This window comes from Dendrobates tinctorius, unplaced genomic scaffold, assembly GCF_039654945.1.
Source record: "Dendrobates tinctorius isolate UK_male_01 unplaced genomic scaffold, ASM3965494v1 ptg000022l, whole genome shotgun sequence".
Classification (NCBI taxonomy): Eukaryota; Metazoa; Chordata; class Amphibia; order Anura; family Dendrobatidae; genus Dendrobates; species Dendrobates tinctorius.
Genome location: NW_027361690.1, coordinates 88,580,511 through 88,604,725, shown reverse-complemented (window position 1 = coordinate 88,604,725; position 24,215 = coordinate 88,580,511). Strand labels below are relative to the sequence as shown.

The 24,215-nt window shown below is 46.3% G+C and overlaps 1 protein-coding gene across 3 annotated transcripts in view; it reads left to right on the top strand.

Moving 5' to 3' along the window:
• The first annotated feature begins 3,287 nt into the window (after window positions 1-3,287).
• The window catches only part of LOC141084268 (immunoglobulin superfamily DCC subclass member 4-like), a 200,943-nt gene continuing 180,015 nt past the window's right edge, over window positions 3,288-24,215 (top strand). For 2 of the 3 annotated variants that reach the window (XM_073568866.1, XM_073568865.1), the window contains exon 1: window positions 3,288-3,454. In XM_073568866.1, coding sequence (XP_073424967.1) covers window positions 3,394-3,454 — 61 coding nt within the window. In that variant the 5' untranslated portion in view covers window positions 3,288-3,393. The remainder of the gene's footprint in view (window positions 3,455-24,215) is intronic. The other variant, XM_073568869.1, reaches the window with a different exon arrangement.

Genomic DNA, 24,215 nt, shown 5'->3' with positions numbered 1-24,215 from the left:
ATGACGGTGAAGCAAGATGAAAAAACACTCACACAGATAGAAAGATAGGCTGAGCAAATGATGGGGCCCAAGCTAACTAAATAGGACAGAAAAGAAAAGCTGCTGTCTGCAATCCGCCAAAACCCTCTCAAAAACAAGAGCCAACAGACTGATAGGGAAAAAAGCCCAGAAGACGCTAGGCTTCAAAAAGACTATATCAGTACTCAGGTATTATCTGAAGACAGAGCAAAAAGGAATTCAGCTCACCCAGCAGGGAAAGGCAGAAATCCAGAAAAACAAGGCAAAACAAAACCAAAACACAAATGCAAAAAGTAGAGCAGAAAACTTAGCTTTTGATGAGCAGGAATCAGACTGGTCTCCAAGAATCCCTCAGAGTAATCACCCGCAAGGCAGAAGGGCGTCGGCTGCCTTATATCCAGTCAGCAATCCCAGTCACCCAGTCATCATCATTCTGCTCAGGTGCTTTGTAATCAGCCTCACTACCTTCCTTCACCAGAAGAGGGAGTTCATCAGACCTCAATGGTGAAGGGGAAAATTAATTCACAACACTGAACAGTGATCTATGGAAAGTGAAACCAAACCAGTGAGGAGTGAAAATCGTCCTGTATTCTGGGACACTCCATGATTACAATACATAACTCATTATCAGTAATTCCTTCCCTCACTGTCCCAGGCTGCTGGCAGCAGTGAGAACTGACTGTGTGATGGCCAGTGATGGGGGTCTGCAGCTTCTAATCTGCACAGGGGATGGCAATCACTGATGTAATCTGTTGTGTGACAAAGCCTCTGCTGTGTGAATGAGACAGCTCTGTGTCACTGATGTCTTCACACAGCAGCAGATTTGGTGCAGTGTATGTGTGAGCACTGTGTCTCTAATGACACAAATACTGATGGGAACAGCCTGTACAATCAGCAGCTGTAACAGTGTGAAGTGTTGGGAGGGGTGTATGTATGTATTGTGCTGCTTTCACAAATACAGGATCAGTGCTGTGTTCTTTCCAATGCTGGAATAATGATAAAGTTAAGTGGTGGTGCAGTTTACTGCCAGCCAATGAGTGGGCAGTGGGTGGTGCTGGTCACTGGAGCTTGCTGGGAGTTTGGTGGAGCTTCGCCCATACACTGCACCAAATCTGCTGCTGTGTGAAGACATCAGTGACACAGAGCTGTCTCATTCACACAGCAGAGGCTTTGTCACACAACAGATTACATCAGTTACTGCCATCCCCTGTGCAGATTAGAAGCTGCAGACCCCCATCACTGGCCATCACACAGTCTGTTCTCACTGCTGCCAGCAGCCTGGGACAGTGAGGGAAGGAATTACTGATAGGCCTGTTTCACACATCAGTTTTTCTTACTGATAGGCCTGTTTCACACATCAGTTTTTCTTGTCAGTCTAAATCCGCCAAAATAGCGGAAAACGGATCCGCAGGCGGACTGACAGGAATGGGTGTCAACGGAATGGCGGATGTAGGGATCCGCCGATGGTTAAAATTTAAAGGAACCCTCGCAGAGAGCGTATCGGCGCGATATAGCAGAATACCTGCATGTTGGAGCGGGGGTCCATGGCTGCGATATGAAGGCATCGCGCGATGAAGTCGCGGGAGTACAGCAGTGAAGGTATCGCGCGATAATGGCTGAAGTCGCGGGAGTACAGCAGTGAAGGTATCGCGCGATAATGGCTGAAGTCGCGGATGTTCAGCAGTGGAGAGAGAGAGAGAGAATTTTCATCCAGCAGCGAGACTTGATTCAGGGTTAAAAGGGGAAAATGCAGATCCGTACAGCAAAAAAAAGTTGCATGGTCCGTTCGGTGATCTCAGCAGACGCCAAAATTTTGGCGGATCTGCACAAATACGGACGCGACGGACGATCATCAGTCAAAATCCGCCGATCATGAAAGTCAATGGGGAAAAAAACGGATCCGCTAATAAAAATGGCGGATTCGTTTTTTTGGCAAATCGGTGGATCTTGACTGATTGTGAAAAACTGAAGTGTGAAACAGGCCTAATGAGTCATGTATTGTAATCATGGAGTGGCCCAGAATACAGGATGATTTTCCCTCCTCAGTAGTTTCACTTTCCATAGATCACTGTTCAGTGTGTGTCTGGGGGAGGAGCAGCTGCTCTCTGCAGTGAGGCTGCTAGAGGGGGAGGATTTGTTACTGTGTGATGAAGGCTTCTTCATGTGGACGGGGAGGGCCTGTAGCTATGGAGGGTGGGATTGTTGCTATAGAGGGCATGTTTGGAGTAGAGTAGGAGGTTACGACTAGTTCTCATTTCAATGTCATAACACCCCCCCCCCCCCCCGGACGTTCTGTTCAGAATATCTAGAAAACCTGCAAACTAGTGACAGAAAGTAAATTACTTATTGTCATAATTCTGCAGCCCAGATATGTACTGAGATTATGTGAAAAGCCCGGACAACTCCTTTAAGAAATAAGCTGTAAATCGGTAAGGGGCCAACATACCGTCCGTGCCACTCTTGGTCAGACCCTACTGATCAGACATTGATGGCGTATCCTATCGATAGTTCTATGGGGATCTTCAGTGAATCCGTGGCCCACGCTGCAGGCGTATTAGGGGATACTCATGCATGATATACTTTTTTGCTACTGAAATTCATTTCTGTTGATTTTTAATAGGATTTTTTTGTGGTAAACATATAATTTCTTCAGGTCCCGCAGGACACTCGCCAAACTTTCAGCAACAAAGCTGCCGGGTGTGAATTCCACTCTACAGAGGAAAGCTAGCATGCGTCTGTACGGTATTGTTTTTTATTTTGTTTTCATAATTCCCATTATGCCAAAAATCCTTTATTTTTCTCAGGACCTGTTTCCATTTTTATGTATATTGCCATATTATCTAGATGTAAAACTGTCCGTATTGGATGACGGATCGTCAGACGCAATCAATTCAGATTGAAACATTCTTCCTACTAATCGTTCCGTGGACCGATCAGATGTCGAAAAACGATCGATTTGTAGCAAAAATGGTTCCATCTAGGACAGGAGCCACGGGATGGATAACGGATATGGGGGGGTTATAGCCTGGATTAACCCCTTGCTGCCTCGCAGCTGATGTCTGCAGCCATTCCATAAATAATATCCCCCCTGTCTGCCCCCCAGCTCCGTGTGATTAGTGCCGGGGTGGGGAGCAGCTTCTCCCAAACATGTGACCCTTTTGTTAGAATGAGACAGTAGAGATGTCCTCAGACTGGCTCTGTAACCAATAGATGGCAGCAGAAGGACACTCAGATACCAGCTGCCTAAATAAACAGAAAGGGGGTTAAAAAAAGAGAAAAAAAACTTGTGCAAGATGGCGTCTGACTGGAGGGAGAGGGAGCCCCTCTCTGCATCCCCGGGCTGGTGAGAGAGGGGAGCAGGCAGCCTGGCACTACATGGCGCTGTCTCTGCCCTGGGCTGGATGCATCCTGCTGCTGCTGGTGGTGGCTGCTGGAGGTGAGTGTGCTGCGATTTGGGGGCTGCACATGGAGAAGAGGGGAGGGTGCCTGAATCTGCCCCCCAAACCAGTCTGGAGGGTGATGGTGCCTCCTCCCAAACCCTTATGGAAAAAGGTGCACTCTCAGGATAAATGGCTGCTGCATTGTAGAAATGTGCCAGTGGCAGTAAATCACATGGGGCACAGGCATGAGCAGAGATGTGGATCTCCTGCTGTGCCCATGGGGTTTCCAATGGCTTGTCATCCACTGGTCAGATCATAGTGCAGGACTGGGATGGCTACACTCATGTGTGAACTGCCCTGAAAGAATGACAGAGGTGCGTGACACTGGATGGATAGCTGCTACATCACACCGGCGCTATGGGATGGATAGATGATAGATCAATGATAGATATAGGTGATTTTTTACAAATCCGTCCATGTAGTCATATAGTCATGTATAAGTGACATTGCGGATGATTACGTGTGATCCTGATATAATGGCACAGGGTTATGGTACCACACCGTCCCCAGTAATATGAAGGACCTGGTAATCTATGTATGTACTATATGAACTGCACTGATGAAGTAGCCCAGGCAGGAACATGACCCCGGCTGTGGAACGTGTCCCTGTATTACAGGTCAGTCCATGTCCGGGTATAATAATGTACGGATGACACGGATCTTTTGGCACAATGCTACTTCTAGGTTATAGTGTGAGGTTCCTACTGTACCCCGGTCGGATGTCTGAGGGTTATGACTAGACACCGGCACAGTGACACGCTCACATATTTTAGGTCTGGGGAGCTGTGGGCATATTAGTGTCTCCGGCGCTGTGAAGTAATGGGTAATGATAACACTGGCACGGTGACATAGATAGCCACACTGTGATGATACAGTGGCAGGGGGGAGCCGCAAGACACTGGCACAGTGACCTGCTCCTGATCAGATGACTGGGGGATGACGAGATGCTGGCACCATGTCTGCCCATACACTCATAGTAATGTATACAGTGAGCAGATATGCTGGACAGGTCCGGCTGATACCACTGTAATGGCAGAGGGTAATAATGGCACTGTAGTGTTACAGCTCCGACCATACGCTGACCCTGGACTGTGTGCATTGCCCTGTGTTGTCTCTGCGGGCACTGATGTATTGATGTGTAAGCTGATATAATGGCAGAGGGTAATGGTGCGCCACTGACACGGGGACATGCACATTTACTACAGGGTTATCAGTGCATTGATACATTTCTATAGAGATTGACCTGATATAATGTCAGAGCGCTATTGACGTGTTGATTTATTAATATATAGACAGGGCAAATGTTGCTTCTTATTTATGGCGGGATCGAAGATCTGTCACAATGACGGGTTGGCTCTTGTATCTATCACAGAAATTGGATGGAGAAGCTCAAAGACTCAGGTCACAAGCTGCAGAAGTTTTTTTTATTATTATTTTTGTTGTAAAGAACATTCTTGATATTTCCACATAACTACGGTATATAGAAAATGTTACATCTATCTATCTATCTATCTATCTATCTATCTATCTGTCTGTCTATTATCTATCTGTCTCTCTTATCTATCTTCTATCTCTTATCTATCTATCAACTATTATCTGTCTATCTTATGAAAATTGCAATACTACAGAATTCAAAATCATAGAAGAGTTGTGCCTTTATTGAGTCATGTGGTTCCTTGGACTGGCCATCGGCTTTCCTCACCTGTCATGTCATGACAGTGTATTTCTATGCAGCTGTCACGCTCAGATCAGGAGAGCAGACGCAGGGCCGGCCCGAACGTATAGGCGAACTAGGCGGCCGCCTAGGGCGCCGACCCAAAGGGGGCGCCAGAGGAAAAAATAGAAAAAATTATAAAAAATCTTTTCAAAAGGCAAAAAGTTTTAGGGATGGAAAGGAAAGTGTACATATTTAAGGGCAAATATGACGCAAGAGAGGTTGGTTGGGTTGGCAACAATTTCGATAGAATCTGAAGTTGCTAAACAAATTAATCTCGGTGACTTAGTGTCTTCCTTTTCAAAAGAAAAAGGCAAGGAAGCAAAAATTTTAATTACCTATGGTCGTTTTTGTTTTGTGTTATTGATTACTTTGTATATATTTGTCCTATACAACTTCTCAGAAGATTAAAGAGTTAGGAGAGAGTTAATTAATCGTTGTTGTGGTTTATTTTGCTCCTAAATTTATATCCCAAGTTTTCATCTACTGCCAAGAATAGTAGGGGCGCAACAAAATAGTTTCGCCTAGGGCGCCGTAATCTCTCGGGCCGGCCCTGAGCAGACGGCCAGTCCGGGGACTGCGATGCAATCCTCGGGCGAGTAAGACAGCAGTCTGACTGCACCCAATCGGTGACATCGGTGCAGAGGGGTGAGTGGGATTATGGGCGGGAAAGGGGTGAACATTCATTCGGCATTAACATATGTTTGACTAGCAGGCGCGCTAAAGTACAATACATTTTCAGGGGCTTACAGCAGCACAACGGGACAACGTACAAAAATAAAAGTTTCATATCCTGAAAGGGCTGCAAAAGCCATATTTTCAGGACACTATTAGCAGAGTAGTCAAAAATGACCTGACACATTCCCTTTAACAGTGTACAATGGGGCGTTACTAAAACTATCTATTGATCGTCTTTTAAACATATATATTGGTGAGTTGCAAAACCTTAGAGAAGTAACAGAAGCAGAAGTGTCTGGCTATGTACTATAAATTGTTATGCAGAGTGAGACACTTCCTAGTAGATCTTTATAATATACTAGTCTTCTTATATTAGAACCATTGCCATATGACCTCACAAAAGCGTTGTCCATGAGTCATGGAATGTTCCACAAGAACGGTCAGTGCGAGGCAAGCAGAGGTAGAGAAGAGAGCTGAGCACTGTTCCAGAGCGAGTTGAGTTAGGCTACTTTCACACATCAGTTTTTTGCCGTCAGGCAGGATTCGGCTATTTTTAGAAAAAAACGGATATGGCATAAATTTTGGAGAACTGTAGAAACGGATCCGTTTTTCTGCTGGATCCGTCTAGCAGGTTATATCTGTTTCCTGGGGGCTGGCCAATTGGATCTGAGCATGCGCAGACTTAAAAAAACGGATCCGGTGGCTGGATCCGTCTTTTTCTGGATCCGGCGCATTCCGGCGCCCATAGACTTTCATTGTGGCAAAAAGCCGGAAGCGTCGGATCCGGCGCTTCCGGCTTTTTCGCCGGAGACAAAAAACGTTACAGTAGCCTTTTTTCCAGACACCGGAATGAGACAAGTTGCCGGATCCGGCAAAAAACGGATGAAACGCAATGCCATCCGGCGCAATCCGGCGCTAATGCAAGTCAATGGGGAAAAACTGGATCCGGCATTGCATTTCGCCGGATCCAGTTTTGCAAAAATAAGCCGGATCGCGCCTGACGGCAAAAAACTGATGTGTGAAAGAGGCCTTACTTTTTTCTTTTATTGTATTTTTTTTTTTTTTACTTTTTTTGGGAGTGTTTTTTACCATCTACACACACGTGTGTGTGTGGCGGGGAAGACAGCCTAATGGCTGCATCCGTAGCTGGAGGAAAGTTCCAACTACGGAGACGTCTCCCACATGCCAGGACTTCCCCATACAGCCAGAGGCCTGAACACCACCAAAGGCCAACTGGCTTCACTGGGTGTTTGATGGCAGCACTTTATTCTATTGTGACATTTATTAAATGCCTGTTCGAAACACTGGAACAGGAAATGGGCCGATATTTCAATAGTCCACCACCAACTGAAACGGGACGATATTCGGAAAGTTCACCACCATATCCTCCACCAACCGAAACAGGCCGAAATGTGAAGAATCCACCACCATCTCCTCCACCAACTAAAAAAATGCACCAGTTTGAAAGACTGAAATTGTATCTAAAACAAAAATATGGAAGCATCAGTGAAGAACCAGAGCCAGTGGTTACAAGGAAACGCCTGAAACTCACCAACACATTAGGTGAGGTACACACAAGAGAGAAAGCGCTCAAGATCCTATACACCAGGAAGAAGCCAACTTCCTCTCAAACACCTATAGACCCACCGTGTATTAAGGTGACTGCTAAACAAGCCTACACACCTATGCCATACATGGGAGTCAGCTATGCTGCTAGAAAGAGCATGCAAGCAATGCTGATGAGCCCACATGGAATATGCCGGACCTACATGAGAGATGAGGGCAATATTTCTGGTACTTTTGGAAGGTTATTCTCCCTAGGAGAGAATTCTGTGGCACTAACATTTAGCCAGAGGAAAATATACTGGCGAGTGGCTTGCAGCATGCCCATAACATCTTCTGTATAGCTGCTTCTCAGACGGATTTTCTGGTTATGACTATGGCTTGTTCAATGGATCATGTTTTTGCACTGCCGCCTGCCCTGATCTCTGCTTGTTTCCGTCTATGTTTTTGCACTGCCGCCTGCCCTGACCTCTGCTTGTTTCTGACTATTTTTTTGCACTGCCGCCTGCCCTGACATCTGCTTGTTTCCGGCTATGTTTTTGCACTGCCGCCTGCCCTGACCTCAGCTTGTTTCTGACAATGTTTTTGCACTGCCGCCTGCCCTGACCTCAGCTTGTTTCCGACTATGTTTTTGCACTGCCGCCTGCCCTGACCTCTGCTTGTTTCTGACCATGTTTTTGCACTGCCGCCTGCCCTGACCTCAGCTTGTTTCTGACCATGTTTTTGCACTGCCGCCTGCCCTGACCTCAGCTTGTTTCTGACTATGTTTTTGCACTGCCGCCTGCCCTGACCTCTGCTTGTTTCTGACCATATTTTTGCACTGCCGCCTGCCCTGACCTCTGCTTGTTTCTGACCATGTTTTTGCACTGCCGCCTGCCCTGACCTCAGCTTGTTTCCGATTATGTTTTTTTAACCATAAACTTGTTGTTAATTTTAAATAAAGTCCTATTTAACAACCATTTAGTCTCCAGTCATTGTGCATTGTTACAGAAGTTTCCTCAAAACGTTAATCGGCTAAATATAATAATAATTTAACATCGCTAAATATGATAGGAAAAAGAAGGGAAAAGGGAAGGGGTGATGACAACAAATTACTATACCTGTATATTACCATTAATGGCTCTATTACATCTCTATGACCACAGTGTTAAGTCTGAATGGTAGCCAGCTGTCCCATCTCCTGAGATATGATGTTATATTATTGGTGGATGAAGCAATTATCTTCTCTGATAAACAATTGTCATTCACCAATGCCACAATTTCAGCTAATGACGGACATTTGGGATTTTTCCAATAGTCTGCGATTTTAATTTTAGTAGCTATGAGGATGTGCGCAATCACTGTCCTGAACTCGTACGGGATTAAATCCAGGTCAATGGCCAGAAGGCTCCTGCTCTTTCCCAATTTTCTTTGGGATACCGCTAATTTGAGACACTTGATGGGAGATTGCGTCCCAGAGCTGCTCAACTTTATGGCACTTCCACTAAACATGTAACATATCTGCGTGAGCTCCTCCGCACCTCCAGCACACATCTGGGGAGTTGCGGTAGATCTTAGACAATCTATATGATGTGAAGTACCACCTGTACAGCAGCTTTCTGGCGTTCTCCAGGTGATTAGTGCATTTATAGTGTGTCCCTATCATTGAGAAGGACGTCCGCCATTGACCCGGGGTGATCCCACATTGCTGATCAGTCTCCCATTTGTGGAGATACGACTCCAGAGAGGGGAACGTCTCCTCCAGCATATGGTTGTAGGTTACAGACAGCGTTCTCATCTATTGTGCTGGAGCGAGGAGCATTGTATATAGTTTGGAGGGTTGTGAAAATATATCTTTTTTTCTTTGTAGAAAATGTTTTATTTGTAAATATTTATAATGATCTTTATGTGGAAGGAGATATTTCTCTCTGATCATAAAGAAGGATAACAATATTCCTTCCTCGTACATGTCCCCAACCAATAGGACTCCCAGGGATTTCTAGTTTTGAATCTGGAGGTTCGGAATACATCGCCCCAAAGTCTCTATGGGGGCTTTGGAGAGCGCTAATTTGGTAGTATGCAGTTTATTGATTAGAATGCGCCACACTCCCAGCACCGCTTACACTGTTGGTGGCAAACACAATTTCCTATCATCGCTGGGGTTAGGCCCGGTAGTGATATATGAGTAAAAAAAAGATGCAACATTTGGGGATTTTAGTAAATATTTCTCGATTTCTATCCAATGTCTGTCATCCTCATCATTCCATATCAACCTCAGTTGTTCAAATATGGCTGCCCTATAATACCTCAGCACTGAGGGACAGCCCAAGCCTCCCTCTTTTATTGGGATATATAGTACATCTGCTTTAACTCTATGCTGTTTTTCCTGCCATATGTATTTTAATGTAATTGTTTGTAACTCTTTGAGTATTTTCATAAGTACTGTGATAGGAAGGTTACGGAATACATGCATGCAATTTTTGGGGGATTATCAACATTTTTGCGGATGCTATTCTTCCTAACCAGGACATGTCGTCTTGTTTCATGCACAGCATGTCGCCTTTAATTTTTTGTCTCAGAGCTCCATAATTTACCATATATACTCGTGAATAAGCCAAGATTTTCAGCCCATTTTTTTGGGCTGAAAGTCCCCCTCTCGGCTTATACACGAGTCATATATCTGGGGGTCGGTGGGGGAGGGGGAGCGGGGGTGTCAGAGATCATACTTACCCCTCTGGCGTGGTCTCTGCAGCCCCCCCGCTTCTCCATGGTCTCCCTTCCTGCCTTCAGCGGTCACGTGGTACCGCTCATTAAACTCATGAATATGCGCATATTCATGAGTGTAATGAGCGGTATCACGTGACCGCTGAAGGCAGGAAGGGAGACCATGGAGAAGCAGGGCTGCAGAGACCGCGCCAGGAGGGGGTAAGTATAGCAATATTCACCTGTCCCCGATCCATCGCTGCTCTCCGCTGTCTGTTGCGTCCTGTGTCAATGACGTTTAGGCATCAGAGGGCGCGGTGACGTGGTTAGTGCGCGCCGCACCCTCTGCTGGCTGAACAGTCACTGACACAGGAAATGGCAGACAGCGATGAGCAGCGATGGACCCCGGACAGGTGAATATCTCAGGTGCCCGGTCCTGAGAAGGAGAGGTGAGTATAGCATTTTTTTTGCAGCAGTAGCAGCATATGGGGGCATAATCTATGGGGCATATTCTATGGGGCAGCATATGGGGGCATAGTCTATGGAACAGCATATGGGAACATATTCTATGGAGCAGCATATGGGGGCATATTCTATGGAGCAGCATATGGAGGCATAGTCTATGGAGCAGGATATGGGGGCATAGTCTATGGAGCAGCATATGGGGCATAGTCTATGGATCAGCATATGGGGACATATTCTATGGAGCAGCACATGGGGGCATATTCTATGGAGCAGCATATGGGGGCATAGTCTATGGATCAGCATATGGGGGCATATTCTATGGAGCAGCATATGGGGGCATATTCTATGGAGCAGCATATGGGGGCATAGTCTATGGATCAGCATATGGGGGCATATTCTATGGATCAGCATATGGGGACATATTCTATGGAGCAGCATATGGGGGCATATTTATTGGGGCAGCATATGGGGGCATATTCTATGGAGCAGCATGTGGGGGCATAGTCTATGGAGCAGCATATGGGGGCATATTCTATGGAGCAGCATATGGGGGCATAGTCTATGGAGCAGCATATGGGGCATATCCTATGGGGCAGCATATGGGGCATATAATCTATGGAGCATCATATGGGGCATAATCTATGGAGTATCTTATTGGGGTATAATCTATGGAGCATTTTATGAGGCATAGTCTATGGAGCATCTTGTGGGGCATTTTATGGGGGCATAATCTATGGAGCATTTTATGGGGGCATAATCTATGGAGCATTTTATGTGGCCATAACCTTTATGGATGCTATATGGGGCATATTATTCTATGGAGTATCTTATGGGGGCATTATTAACCTTTGTGCAGCATTATATGGGGTGTATTTTGTATGGAGCATCTTATGGGTCCCATCATGAACTGTATCGAGCATTATATGGGGCTCGTGATTCACTATGGATATTCAAAAACATTTAACCTACTGATGTCTCAATTAATTTTACTTTTATTGGTATCTATTTTTATTTTTGAAATTTACCAGTAGCTGCTGCATTTTTCACCCTAGGCTTATACGCGAGTCAATAAGTTTTCCCAGTTTTTTGTGGCAAAAATAGGGGGGTCGGCTTATACACGGGTCGGCTTATACACGAGTATATACGGTAATGAAAGCATTTTATTTACTGATGGCGCCAAGCCGATTCCAAAATATGTTATATTTTCATTATCCCACTTAAAGGGGTATGAGCTTTAAGGTTTACTGGGTGTGGTACGGAGGGTGTTAGATTTAGAATTTGGGGATATTTAGTTTATAATATGACTAGCTGAAGAGCCCGGCGCTGCCCGGGCATATTAACTAACTACGGTTAGTTATAACAAATAGATTATATCTATATATATATAAAGCTGAGTGTAGAGCCCAACCCACTCTGCTTAGCCACATTCACTATAATATCCCACATCATCCCGTCAGCAAGAGATACCGGACTACTACCCATAATATCCCACATCATCCCATCAGCCAGAGCCACCAGGTTACTAATATCACACATCATCCCATCAGCCAGAGCCACCGGACTACTAATATCCCACATCATCCCGTTAAAGCCACCGGACTACTACCCCTAATATCCCACATCATCCCATCAGCCAGAGCCACCGGACTACTACCACTAATATCCCACATCATCCCGTCAGCCAGATCCACCGGACTACTACCCCTAATACCACACATTATCCCGTCAGCCTGGGGTCAGAACCAGAGCGCTGAGTGGAACGGTCCTAACTTCCATACCGGGGATCCCTTTAAGAGAGGCCTAGCGTCAGAACCAGAGCGCTGAGTGGATTTGCCCTGACTTCAATATCAACGATCCCTTTAATAGAAGCCTGGGGTGAGAATCAGAGTGCTGAGGGATTTACTCTAACTTCCAGACTGGAGATCCCTTTAAGAGAGGTCTGGGGTCAGTACCAAAGCGCAGAGTGGATTTGCCCTCACTTCCATATCGGTTATCCCTTTAAGAGGGGCCTGAGGTCAGAATCAGAGCGCGGAGTGGATTTGTCCTCACTTCCATACCTGGGATCCCTTTAAGAGGGGCCTGGGGTCAGAACCAGAGCGCTGAGTGGAATTGCCCTGACTTCCATACCAATGATCCCTTTAAGAGGCCCTGGGGTCAGAACCAGAGCACTGAGTGGAACGGTCCTAACTTCCATACCAGGGATCCCTTTAAGAGAGGCCTGGCGTCAGACCCAAAGCGCTGGATGGATTTGCCCTGACTTCCTTCCTGGGAATCCCTTTAAGAGGGGCCTGGGGTCAGAACCAGAGTGTTTAGTGGAATTGTCCTAACTTCCATACCAATGATCCCTTTAAGAGACCCTGGGGTCAGAACCAGAGCGCTGAGTGTAAAGGTCCTAACTTCCATACCGGGGATCCCTTTAAGACAGGGTTCCCCAACTCCAGTCCTCAAGGCCCACCAACAGGTCATGTTTTCAGGATTTCCTTAGTATTGCTCAGGTGATAATTGCTTCACCTGTGCAATACAAAGGAAATCCTGAATACATGACCTGTTGGTGGGCCTTGAGGACTGGAGTTGGGGAACCTTGCTTTAAGAGACCCTGGGGTCAGAACCAGAGCGCTAGATGGATTTTCGCTGTGCAGCACGGTGGCTCAGTGGTTAGCTGGGTTCGAATCCCACCAAGGACAACATCTGCAAGGAGTTTGTATGTTCTCCCCATGTTTGCGTGGGTTTCCTCCGGGTACTCCGGTTTCCTCCCACACTCCAAAGACATACTGATAGGGAATTTAGATTGTGATCCCCATTGGGGACAGTGATGAAAATGTGTGCAAACTGTAAAGCGCTGCGGAATATGTTAGCGCTATATAAAAATAAAAGATTATTATAGATTATTATTTTCCCAGACTTCCATACCAATGATCCCTTTAATAGAAGCCTGGGGTCAGTATCAGAGCGCTGAGGGATTTGCCCTCACTTCCATACCGGAGATCCCTTTAAGAGGGAAGATGTGCCTATAGGATGGAGGATGTGTGATGGGTATATGGGCACGGGAGGGGGGATTCACTTCTGTCATGTACTCACTGCTCCTTTCTGGGGGGCAGACAATGGGTGGGAGCTTATGTTTCCAGGGATGCTAGATTTCTCCCACCTGGGTCAGTGTCTTCTGAGGTCTAGTCAAGTGGGAAAACTGTTGCTCATAGCAACCAATCACAGCTCAGCTTCTTTTAAACAGCTGTGGTGAAATGAAAGATGCTTCGTGATAGGTTGGTGATACACACACACACACATTCAATTTTATATATATAGATCAATGGTAACCTCGGGCCCCCATACACATTAGATTTGAGTTGATTATAAATTATATAACGTGACACAACCATACACACTTTAGTCCGTTTTTATTCGGTCGTCCATGACAGCACCACCTGAGAGAGGGGATCCGCCCTTCAGGAACAGGAAACCTACAGATACAAAAGGGTGGCACCTCTCCCACGCATCAGTTGGTTTCCTGTTCCTAGAGGACAGGACTTCCTACAGATCGTCCGTCATGGATCATCGAGGATATTCCCAGGCCGCCTGACCGACCCAGGTAGCGGGGGGATCTCCTACCTCGGTCAGCGCGGGGTCCCTGGAAGCGCCACGGTGGGGCCGGGTAGGTCGCCACGGCAGTGGACGGAGCAGGTGGAGCAAGGGGTCCGGTGGACAGCCGCCTCCAGAGTGCCAGCACCAGGAGGTATGTACTGTATGCCCCGGGCCCCTCCTTGTGCGTTCCCCCCGGGGTCCCGTCCTCTCCTCATCCGGGCCGACGTTGGCGCCCGGTCGGCGGGCGCAGGGCGACGCACGTGGGGGCTGGAGGCATTCCGGGCCGGGGCGCCGTGCCGGCTCCTTTCCTGCGGTCTCAGGTGAGCAGCGGAGGTGACGCGGCGTAAGGGGCGGGGTCGGGAATGCAGAAACCGGAAGTTGGGTGCCGGCCGGCTTTCCGGTGTGCGCCGCGGATGCGCGCCTGTCCTGGGTCCATGGACATTCCATGCTCACATATATCTCCATACCTCTAGGTACTAGTTATTCTCGTATATTTCCTTTGATCCGGTAATTTCTCCAAAATTTATTTTATTTTTTTCCTGTACCCAACTAAACATGTTATAAGTAACTTTGTTATATTATCAACATTTTTAGATACTTCTGTCATATATGAAGTGTGAACCTTGTGTTAACTGGTGTTTCTCGTTTTTTTGTGATATATTTATACATTTTTGATGAGTATCATCTTCCATTAGCCCTTGTAATATTGATTCTGAAACACAGTGGTTTTTATGTTTTTAATTGTTTTTTTTGTGTTTTTCTGTCTTTTGTTCTCAGTCTGATGAAGGTCTGAGTTGTAGTCCGAAACGTCATATAATTTTGGGAGAATCTGTTGTACTAATAAATTTCTTCTGCATATATTTCTTTTGAGTGCCGGAATTTCTTATACTATACTATTTCTTGTCCTGGGTCGCGGGTGGGGAGGTCGCGGGAGGGTCCCGGGTGGGAGGTGCCACGGCCAGAACCCTGCTTACCCGGACATCAGGAGGCCTTATAAGGCAGGCGGGGACGCTGCTGAGGTGCTTCCGAAGGCCCAGCAATGGATACGACAGAAGCCCCCATAGACCAGCAGGACGAGGCGCAGGAGCGCCCGCAGAAACAGGCCACAGTGAAGCCTCATTCGAGTGGCCAGCAAAATAAGCAAGGACGAACGAGCGGACAGAGCCGCAGAAGTTCCTCCAGACTAAAGGATCCCCCTGCCTCCCTCCATGATCCGGTACCTGCTTCATCTGCATGGGGAAGAGATCTCCGTGAATGTACCCTGATGCAGTGTTCCCTTATGTTTTTTCGCAGGGGAGGAAAGCTACGGGAAAACAGAAGCACAGGGAATGTGCCCTCTGTAGTTGCCCCTTTCCAGATGGCCACCCTAAAAAGTTATGTCAGCCAGACATAATGCGACAGACGGTAGTGGTTGATAGGGAACGATAGTCCATAGGTAGATTGACAGGCCCTTACACTCTCCCCCCCCCGTTTAAAGAGGTAGCGGAAGAGACGCCTGACTTCACTACAAGCCTGAGGGAGATAATCAGGACAGAGATGAAAGCCCTATCTCAAGGGGAATCTTCTAGGAGAAGAGAGGCTGGTTTCTCAGGCTCGGAGTCCTCGGTCGCCCCTAGGAAAGACGATAACTCCTCAGACTCCCCGGCCTCCTCTTCGTCTTCTTCGGATGAAGACTCTAGCCGGTTCTGCTTCCCCTTAGACCAAATGGATAGGCTAGTCAAATCAATAAGGTCCACCATGGGTGTAGCAGACACAAAGCCAGAACTCTCAGCACAGGACATGATGTTCGGGGGTCTAGATCCCAGGAAGCGCAGGGCTTATCCATTAAATGATAAAGTCCAGAGCCTGATAGATAGAGAATGGAAGAGGCCTGAAAAAGGGGCACCATGCCACCAGCCTTCAAGTGGAGGTACCCTTTTGATGACCCAGTGGTAAGCAGATGGGATAAGGCCCCTAAGCAGGACGCGGCAGTAGCAAAAGCCTCCAAAAAATCCTCCATACCTTTTGACGACATGGCCTCCTTGAAAGAACATGGGAGATGTCAGTGGGCGCGCTAACACCAGCGATAGCTGCCACTTGTACAGCCAGATCCATGATGGTCTGGCTAGATCAACTGGATTCCCAGCTGAAAGACGGAGCCTCTAGAGCATCCATTTGGAAAACTCTGCCAATCATCCAGAATGCCGCTGCTTTTTTAGCCGATGCTTCGGCGGACTCTGCAAGGATGGTGGCTAGGACCGCAGGATTGTCTAATGCAGCTCGAAGGGTGCTCTGGTTAAAGTGCTGGCCGGGAGATATTCAGGCCAGGTCCCGACTCTGTTCCATTCCGTGTGAGGGGGAATATCTATTCGGCCCCGTCCTGGACGAACTATTAGAAAAAGCTGGGGATGATAAAAAGAAATTCCCCAGTCTGCCGAACCCTTCTTATAGATGTCCCTTTACCAGGAAAGAATATTTCCGTAGAAGGCCGTCCAGAGATCAGGGCAGATGGGATGAGAAAAGAAGAAAAGGTACAGGATTTATGTTTGGAGGAGGGGGGCGCCAGGAAGGTCCAGCACGTGACACTAAAAAGCCGCCCCAATGACTAGTTGCCCCGGTAGGAGGGAGGCTAGCTGCCTTCTACCCAGCCTGGTCGCAGATCTCTAGTAGCAACTGGATACTGGGGGTGATAGCTGCGGGACTACGACTAGAATTCTCCTGGGTTCCCCAAGATCGATTTAAGGTCACCTCACTCAGGTCTTCCACATCAGAAAAGCTGCCCTGGAGGCCGAGGTTCGTGATCTATTCGGCAAGAAGGTCCTAACAGAGGTTCCAGAGGGAGAAAGGGGGAAAGGTTTCTACTCCCCTCTGTTCCTGGTCCGCAAGCCAGACAGCTCCTTTAGGACTATAATAAATCTTAAGGCCCTCAACGAGATTCTGGTCATACGTCCGTTCAAAATGGAAACAATCAATTCCATAATAAAATTGCTGTTTCAAAACTGCTTTATGGTGGACTTAGATTTAAAAGACGCCTACTACCATATACCCATTCATGCAGCTCATCAGCATTTCCTCAGAGTGGCGGTTCAGTTAGATGGGTCAGTTCGACATTTCCAATATGCGGCCCTTCCTTTTGGGGTGGCAGTCGCTCCCCGGGTGTTTAATAAAGTGGTAGCGGAGGTTATGGCCCATCTACGTGAATCAGACATTCTAGTAGTCCCCTACTTGGATGACTTCCTTATTGTAGGCAAAACGGCGGATCATTGTTTTGAACAGCTACAGAGGGCAATGTCTGCCCTAGAGCAGTTAGGATGGTTGCTGAACATCAAAAAAGAAGAGAGTCCAGCAATTCTTAGGCCTAATCCTAGATTCTGAGAAACAGGAATGCCGTCTGCCTCCGGAGAAGCTTGTTCGCCTACACTACCAGGTCCTGAACACTTACAATAACTCCACCATGTCCCTCAGGAAAGCCATGTCCCTTCTAGGTTCTCTCTCGTCCTGTATCCCGGCAGTCCAGTGGGCCCAGTTTCATGCAAGGAAACTACAGGGCGAGGTTTTATTACATCAAAGAGTCCTTGGGGGTTACTTGGAGGGCCAGCTAACCTTGTCCCGAAACACAAGGGAGTCCCTAGAGTGGTGGCTAATTTATCCAGAGGGGTACCCTGGGAGTATAACATAACCCGTATAGTCACCACGGATGCTAGCCCTTCCGGTTGGGGGGCTCATATGGGTGAGATTCTGGTCCAGGGCCTATGGGAGCATCATCAGATAGAAATGTCATCTAACCTGAAAGAATTGACAGCAGTGGAGCAGGCGGCTAAAAAGCTCCTTGTGTATCTACAGGGCCATCACGTACGAGTGTTCTCCGACAATCAGGTCACCGTGGCTTATATCAACCACCATGGCGGGACTCGTTCCAAGCCCCTGATGAATGTAGCAGAGCGTTTGTTCCATCTAGCAGAGCAGCATTTTTTTTTATCTTTAACAGCTCTACATAAAAAAAGGGAAAGAAAACATCACGGCAGATTTCTTAAGCCGCATTCTGCTAAAGCAAGGAGAATGGTCCCTAAAAACCTCCATCTTCAACCTGATTGTACAAAAGTGGGGACAACCAGAGGTAGATCTCTTCGCCACCAAAGAAAACAGGAAATTAAGACAATTCTGCTCCTTAAATCCCAGAGAGAATCCTCTGGCGGTAGATGCCTTTCTGATAAAATGGGACTTCAGGCTAGCCTATGCCTTCCCTCCCCTATCTCTACTACCCCTGGTGATGAGGAAAATCAGAAAAGACAGAGCAAGGGTTATAGTTATCGCTCCATTTTGGCCCAGGAGGGCATGGTTCTCATGCCTCAGGACCATGTCGGTGTCCGATCCTTGGGTTCTTCCGGACATCCCGGATCTCCTATCCCAGGGCCCAGTTTTCCATCCTCAGGTGGCTGGCCTATATCTGACGGTGTGGAGTTTGAATGGTCACTGCTAAAAGATAAAGGTTTCTCCCCAGACCTGATTAACACCCTACTTAAAAGTAGAAAAATAATTACTACCAAAATTTACGTCAGAATTTGGAAAAAATTCCTTCAGAACTCAGGAGTAGTCGCTGGGGATTCAGCGCCTATAATTCAAATCTTAGAGTTTCTACAGAAAGGTCTGGACATGGGGCTTTAAACCAGTACCCTTAAAGTACAAGTATCAGCCTTGGGGGCCCTCTTTAGCTGCAACATCGCGGGTAATTACTGGGACAGTAGATTCATTAAGGCGGCAGGTAGATCCAGGCCAATAGTGAAGGATAGATTCATGCCGTGGGACTTGAACCTAGTCCTCACGACTATGACGGAAGCTCCATTTGAACCTATCTCATCAGCTTCCATAAAAAACCTGTCCCTCAAAGTAGCCTTCCCGGTAGCTCTGACGTCAGCGACATCCAGGCATTATCTAGGCGTCCTCCTTATATACAGTTTAAAGACGAAGGGTGATACTTAGGCCTGATCCAGCGTACTTACCCAAGGTAGTTTCTAGCTTTCATAGGACACAGGAAATAGTCCTTCCATCCTTCCTCCCTAATCCAGCTAACGAGAAGGAAGAGAAACTACACACCCTGGATGTTAGGAGATGCCTCAGAGAATATCTGGCAGTTACCGATCCCTGGAAGAAAGATAATGACCTGTTTGTCTCCCATCAAGGCCCTAGGAAAGGTTTTAGAGCGTCAAAAAATACACTAGCCAGGTGGACTAGAGAGGCGATTTCAATAGCATACACCTCAAAAGGCAGGTCGGCACCTGGGAAGCTGAGGGCGCATTCCACCAGAGCCATGGCGACCTCGTGGGCTGAGAGATCGGAAGTCTCCATTGACCAGATATGTAAGGCGGCTACTTGGTCCTCTCCGAGCACCTTTTATAGTCATTATAGGCTAGACCTGGGTGCTTCCGCAGACCTCTCCTATGGTATAAGGGTACTGCAGGCTGTAGTCCCTCCCTAAAGTAGTTCTTACTCTCTGTAATTCTCTCAGGTGGTGCTGTCATGGACGACCGAATAAAGTCTTAGTTACTCACCGGTTAACGGTATTTTTCGGAGTCCATGACAGCACCCGTATATTCCCTCCCTTTAGTTTAATTTGGGTGCGCACTTCTTCCTCTTGTATATGTCCACTGGTGATAAATAATTAGATAATAATAGTACTGTACATAAATCATGCATTAACCTTGGAGGTCCTCTTGTGCTCTGTAATCCAACTGATGCGTGGGAGAGGTGCCGCCCTTTTGTATCTGTAGGTTTCCTGTTCCTGAAGGGCGGATCCCCTCTCTCAGGTGGTGCTGTCATGGACTCCGAAAAATACCATTAACCGGTGAGTAAGACTTTCTGCCATTATAGTTTTGTAACCTGGCCGTACAGGGACAATTAGACCTTGCAACGTTCACTCAATGGTTTCCCAGTGGTATTCCACACCCAACGAGGCGGTAAGAAGCGAATGTTCATTTCCGTATTAGTAACCCCTTCCTCTCTGCTCCTCTGGGGTTGGTCCTTTATGGACAATCGTTCATCTGCAGACCTAGTGCAGCACAGTTAGTTGTTTAATTTAAAACATGGACGACTTTGTTTCTCTGGACGAAAGTTGAGATAGATTGTTCATTGATTACATTTCCACTGATGAATGATCACTTTAGTTTATTACCATTAACTTAAATCTAATATGTATTGTGGCCCTTGCACAAGACTGTGTAGACTAGATAATATTGTACCAAACTGTCAGTTGTGAGAACATTTATTGGGGTAGACCAGCCTTGGACATTTATTACTCATACCTAAGATGATATATGTTAATTTTGGGCTCTGGGCACCACTGTGGTGGGGTCTTGTATGGACTGGTACACTCAGTGAGAAGAAATGCTCTTTACTGGAATACCCCTTTAAATCTGCCCTGTTTTCAGCCTCTGCATGTTCCCATTTTTAACAAAGAATTTAACAAAGAGGATAAAACGTATGAAAGTATGTATGACAGATATAGAAATTTACGTTATAGATAGATACTTAATATATGCACACATATACATAACACCCATATGAGTGTATCATGTATATAGTTTATGTAATATGTGTGTGTTCATTCTTACACACAAACTCTTTAAATCATGAAGTTTCCGTAGGTTCCTTTTATGAACTCTGAAATTTCATTCCTTCCATAAATTTTCTGTTGGATTCTGGTCAAGTGGTTGGCTGGGCCATTCTAGCAGCTTTATTTTCTTACTTTGAAACCAATTGAGAGTTTCCTTGGCAGGTGGGGATATTGTCTTGCTGATACCATCTTCATCATGCTGGTAGATGGCAGCAGATTTTTATCAAGAATATCTCGATACATTTGTCCATTCATCCTTCCTTCAATTACATCAAGTTTGCCAATGCCGAATGCTGAAAAACAGCCCCACACCATGATGTTCCTACCTCCAAAATTCACTGTTGGTATGGTGTTTTTGGGGTGACATGCAGTGCCTTTTGGTCTCCAAACATGGTGTTTATTATTACATCCAAAGAGTTCAAGTTTTTGATCTCATCTGACCAGGCAATATTCTCCCAGTATTTCACAGGCTTGTCTAAATGTTGTTGAGCAAACTTTAACCCCTTTGCGCCGGAGCCCATTTTCGTTTTTGCGTTTGTTTTTCTCTCCCCTTCTTGCCAGAGCCATAATTTTTTTATTTTTCAGTCAATATGGCCATGTGAGGGCTTGTTTTTTGCCGGACGAGTTGTACTTTTGAACGACATCGTTGGTTTTACCATACTGGGGACTCAAAAACGGGGAAAAAATTCCATGTGCCGTGAAATTGCAAAAAAAGTGCAATCCCATAGTGGGCATAGCCACATGCGGAAAGTAAGGCTAGCTTCACACTAGCGTTACAGGGCGCAGCGCACGGCCGCTGCTAAAACTTCGCCCTCGGCCGCGCCCTCTTCAGTCAGCTCCTCCTCTGATCGCATGATGCTGCATGCGATTAGCGTACCCTATATTTAGCGTTGGGTACGCTGGTCGTGCGCTGCACACTTTTGCCGGCGCATCCGCCCTTTTTGTGTGAAACTAGCCTTAGCGGATCAATGCATTCCTATGTGTGCAGAATCCCCGCGATTCCGCAAAAAGAATGAGCATGCTGCATATTTTTCCGCAATGCGATTCCGCCGCAGAAGAATACGCAGCATTAGCACAGCATGTGCGGAATGCCATTGAATACAATGGGTTGCATTGTGCAAGTGTTTTTGCGGCGAAAAAATGCAGCAAAAACGCTAAAAATCCACAACGTGTGCACATAGCCTGAAGTCAAAAAGGCCTTCATTGCTGTTCAAAAAACGCATGCAAAAGCACTTGTTTTTGCTGCAGCGTTTTTCCTGCCAAAAGATGCAGAAACCTTGCAGAAATTTATGCAAGCAAATACTCAACTTGTTCACATAGGCTAAGGACTCATATATCTGTGTTTGGTGTTATATTCTCCCAATCTTAATAAAGGTCTTTTGGATTGTTCACCGGCCTGATCTGGTCACAATATATACCGTATATCACACACATATATTATGTAGTTAAATATGTTGTATATATAATCTATATCAAGGGTCCCCAACCTGTAGCTCGGGAGCCACATGTGGCTCCCGGTCCCATGAATTGTGGCTCGCGACTGTCTGCCAGCTTTGTGCATTAGGTCCAGGTCTAGCAAACAGGTATGAGAACATCTCAAAATAGCGAATTTTGTGAGTAGCCCTGCACTGAAGAGCAGATCTGGATGCACATATATTGGTCTTAAGGGGTTTAGAGTTGTCTTAGGTATGGTACGCTGGAGGGTGATACTACCAGTTAGAGGAGGTGCTCAAAGCTGGATGTGACAGTGTTGGGAGTCCTTGATGGGAGAACACTGAATGGGGGTATTTTGGGAACCCCTGGATCTCGGTGTACTGCTTTGGAGTGATTTCTGTGGAAAAGCTTTGGTTATCATTATTCCGGTGATGGGGGCTTTGGTTGACACTACTTTGAAGGAGATGGGAGCTGGATGTGGCTTGCGCCCCTCTCTCAGTGCTGAATGTGGCTCGTGACTCTCTCTCAATGCTAAATGTCGCTCTCAAGGTCAGAAAGGTTGGGGACCACTGATCTATATATATGTGTCATATACCATATATGAAAAAATTGGGACAAAAATTTCATGTGATATGGGTTTGAAGTGTTCTCTGCTATCTTAAATTAAATATGTAATTGTTGCAATGTAAAAATGTAATAGGCATTAAAGAGGTTCTCTCAAGTTCTTAGATGGTTAAAATTGCAAAGTGCTTTGAAAACAATCAACTTTGCATTGTATGCCTTATTAAAAATCCTATCTGTGCTCAAGAGAGGAGAGGGATTTTTAATTCTACAGTTTACAGCTCATTGCCTAGTTTACCAGCCATCCTGAAGTTTCATAGTGGCCAGTTACCTAAGCAAGGAGCGTGTGCTGCTTGCAGGCTATATGCTTTAGAGCATGTTCATAGTGCTCTGAAGCTCGCCGGATCTGGCCAGCTTGTGTGTGTTCCTGCACTTACCCAAAGCTGCTTCTGTTGGCAGCATCGGAGAGCGCACAGCTCAGACCAGTGGCGCTGCCATACACTGTGTCAGAGTATGTTCTCATGTGTATTTACTGCAGATTTTATTGTGGAAAATTCTACAACATCCCATTAATCTGAAACAAGCCCATACAGATGAATGTAACCAATTTTCTATTGCAGAAATTTCTGCAACAAAATGCAGTGTGGGAACTCACCCTTAATCAGTTGGGTCCTGGACCAAAGACACCCATCGCCTTGTTTAAACCAAAATGCAGAACCACTTAGCTCTTTTTTGAGCTTGAATAGAGTAATGTTAAAGGGGTTGTCCATTATTTGAACTACCCCCTTCTCAATGCCTATTTTGCCCCATTGTAATATAATAACACTTAGGCTGGGGTCACACATGCGAGAAACTTTCACGAGTCTCGCATCTTAATACCCAGCACTGCCGCCGGCACTTGGGATCAGAGCACTCAGCTGCATAGAAATACATAGGACAAGCAATAGGACAAGCTGGATGGCAAAACAAGTGCTAGTATTATCCCAATAGTAAGAGGAATGAAAAAATAACTTTTAACCATGCCAAAGGAGTTGAAAAGAAAAGTCTTGAGTGAGGAAAAGAAGGGCTCAATTCGGGCTTTACTAGTAGAGGGATACAGTGAGCGTCATGTTGCCTGGCAGAGGGCGAAACCGACTCTCCACTGACCGGGATGACCGTTATCTTATGTGAATTTCACTCAGCAACCGCAGGACGACATCAAGTGACCTACAAAACAAATGGCAAATGGCAGCTGGTTTGAAGTGCACGGCAAGAACAGTTCGTAACAGGCTCCTAGAGGCAGGGCTCAAGTCATGTAGAGCTAGAAAAAAAGCCTTTCATCAATGAGAAGCAAAGGAGAGCCAGGCTGAAGTTTGCCAAAGACCATAAGGATTGGACCATAGAGGACTGGAGTAAGGTAGACTTATCTGATGAGACTTCTCTTAGACTTCTCTGATGAGTCTAATTTTCAGCTTTGCCCAACACCTGGTCTTCTAATGGTTAGACGGAGACC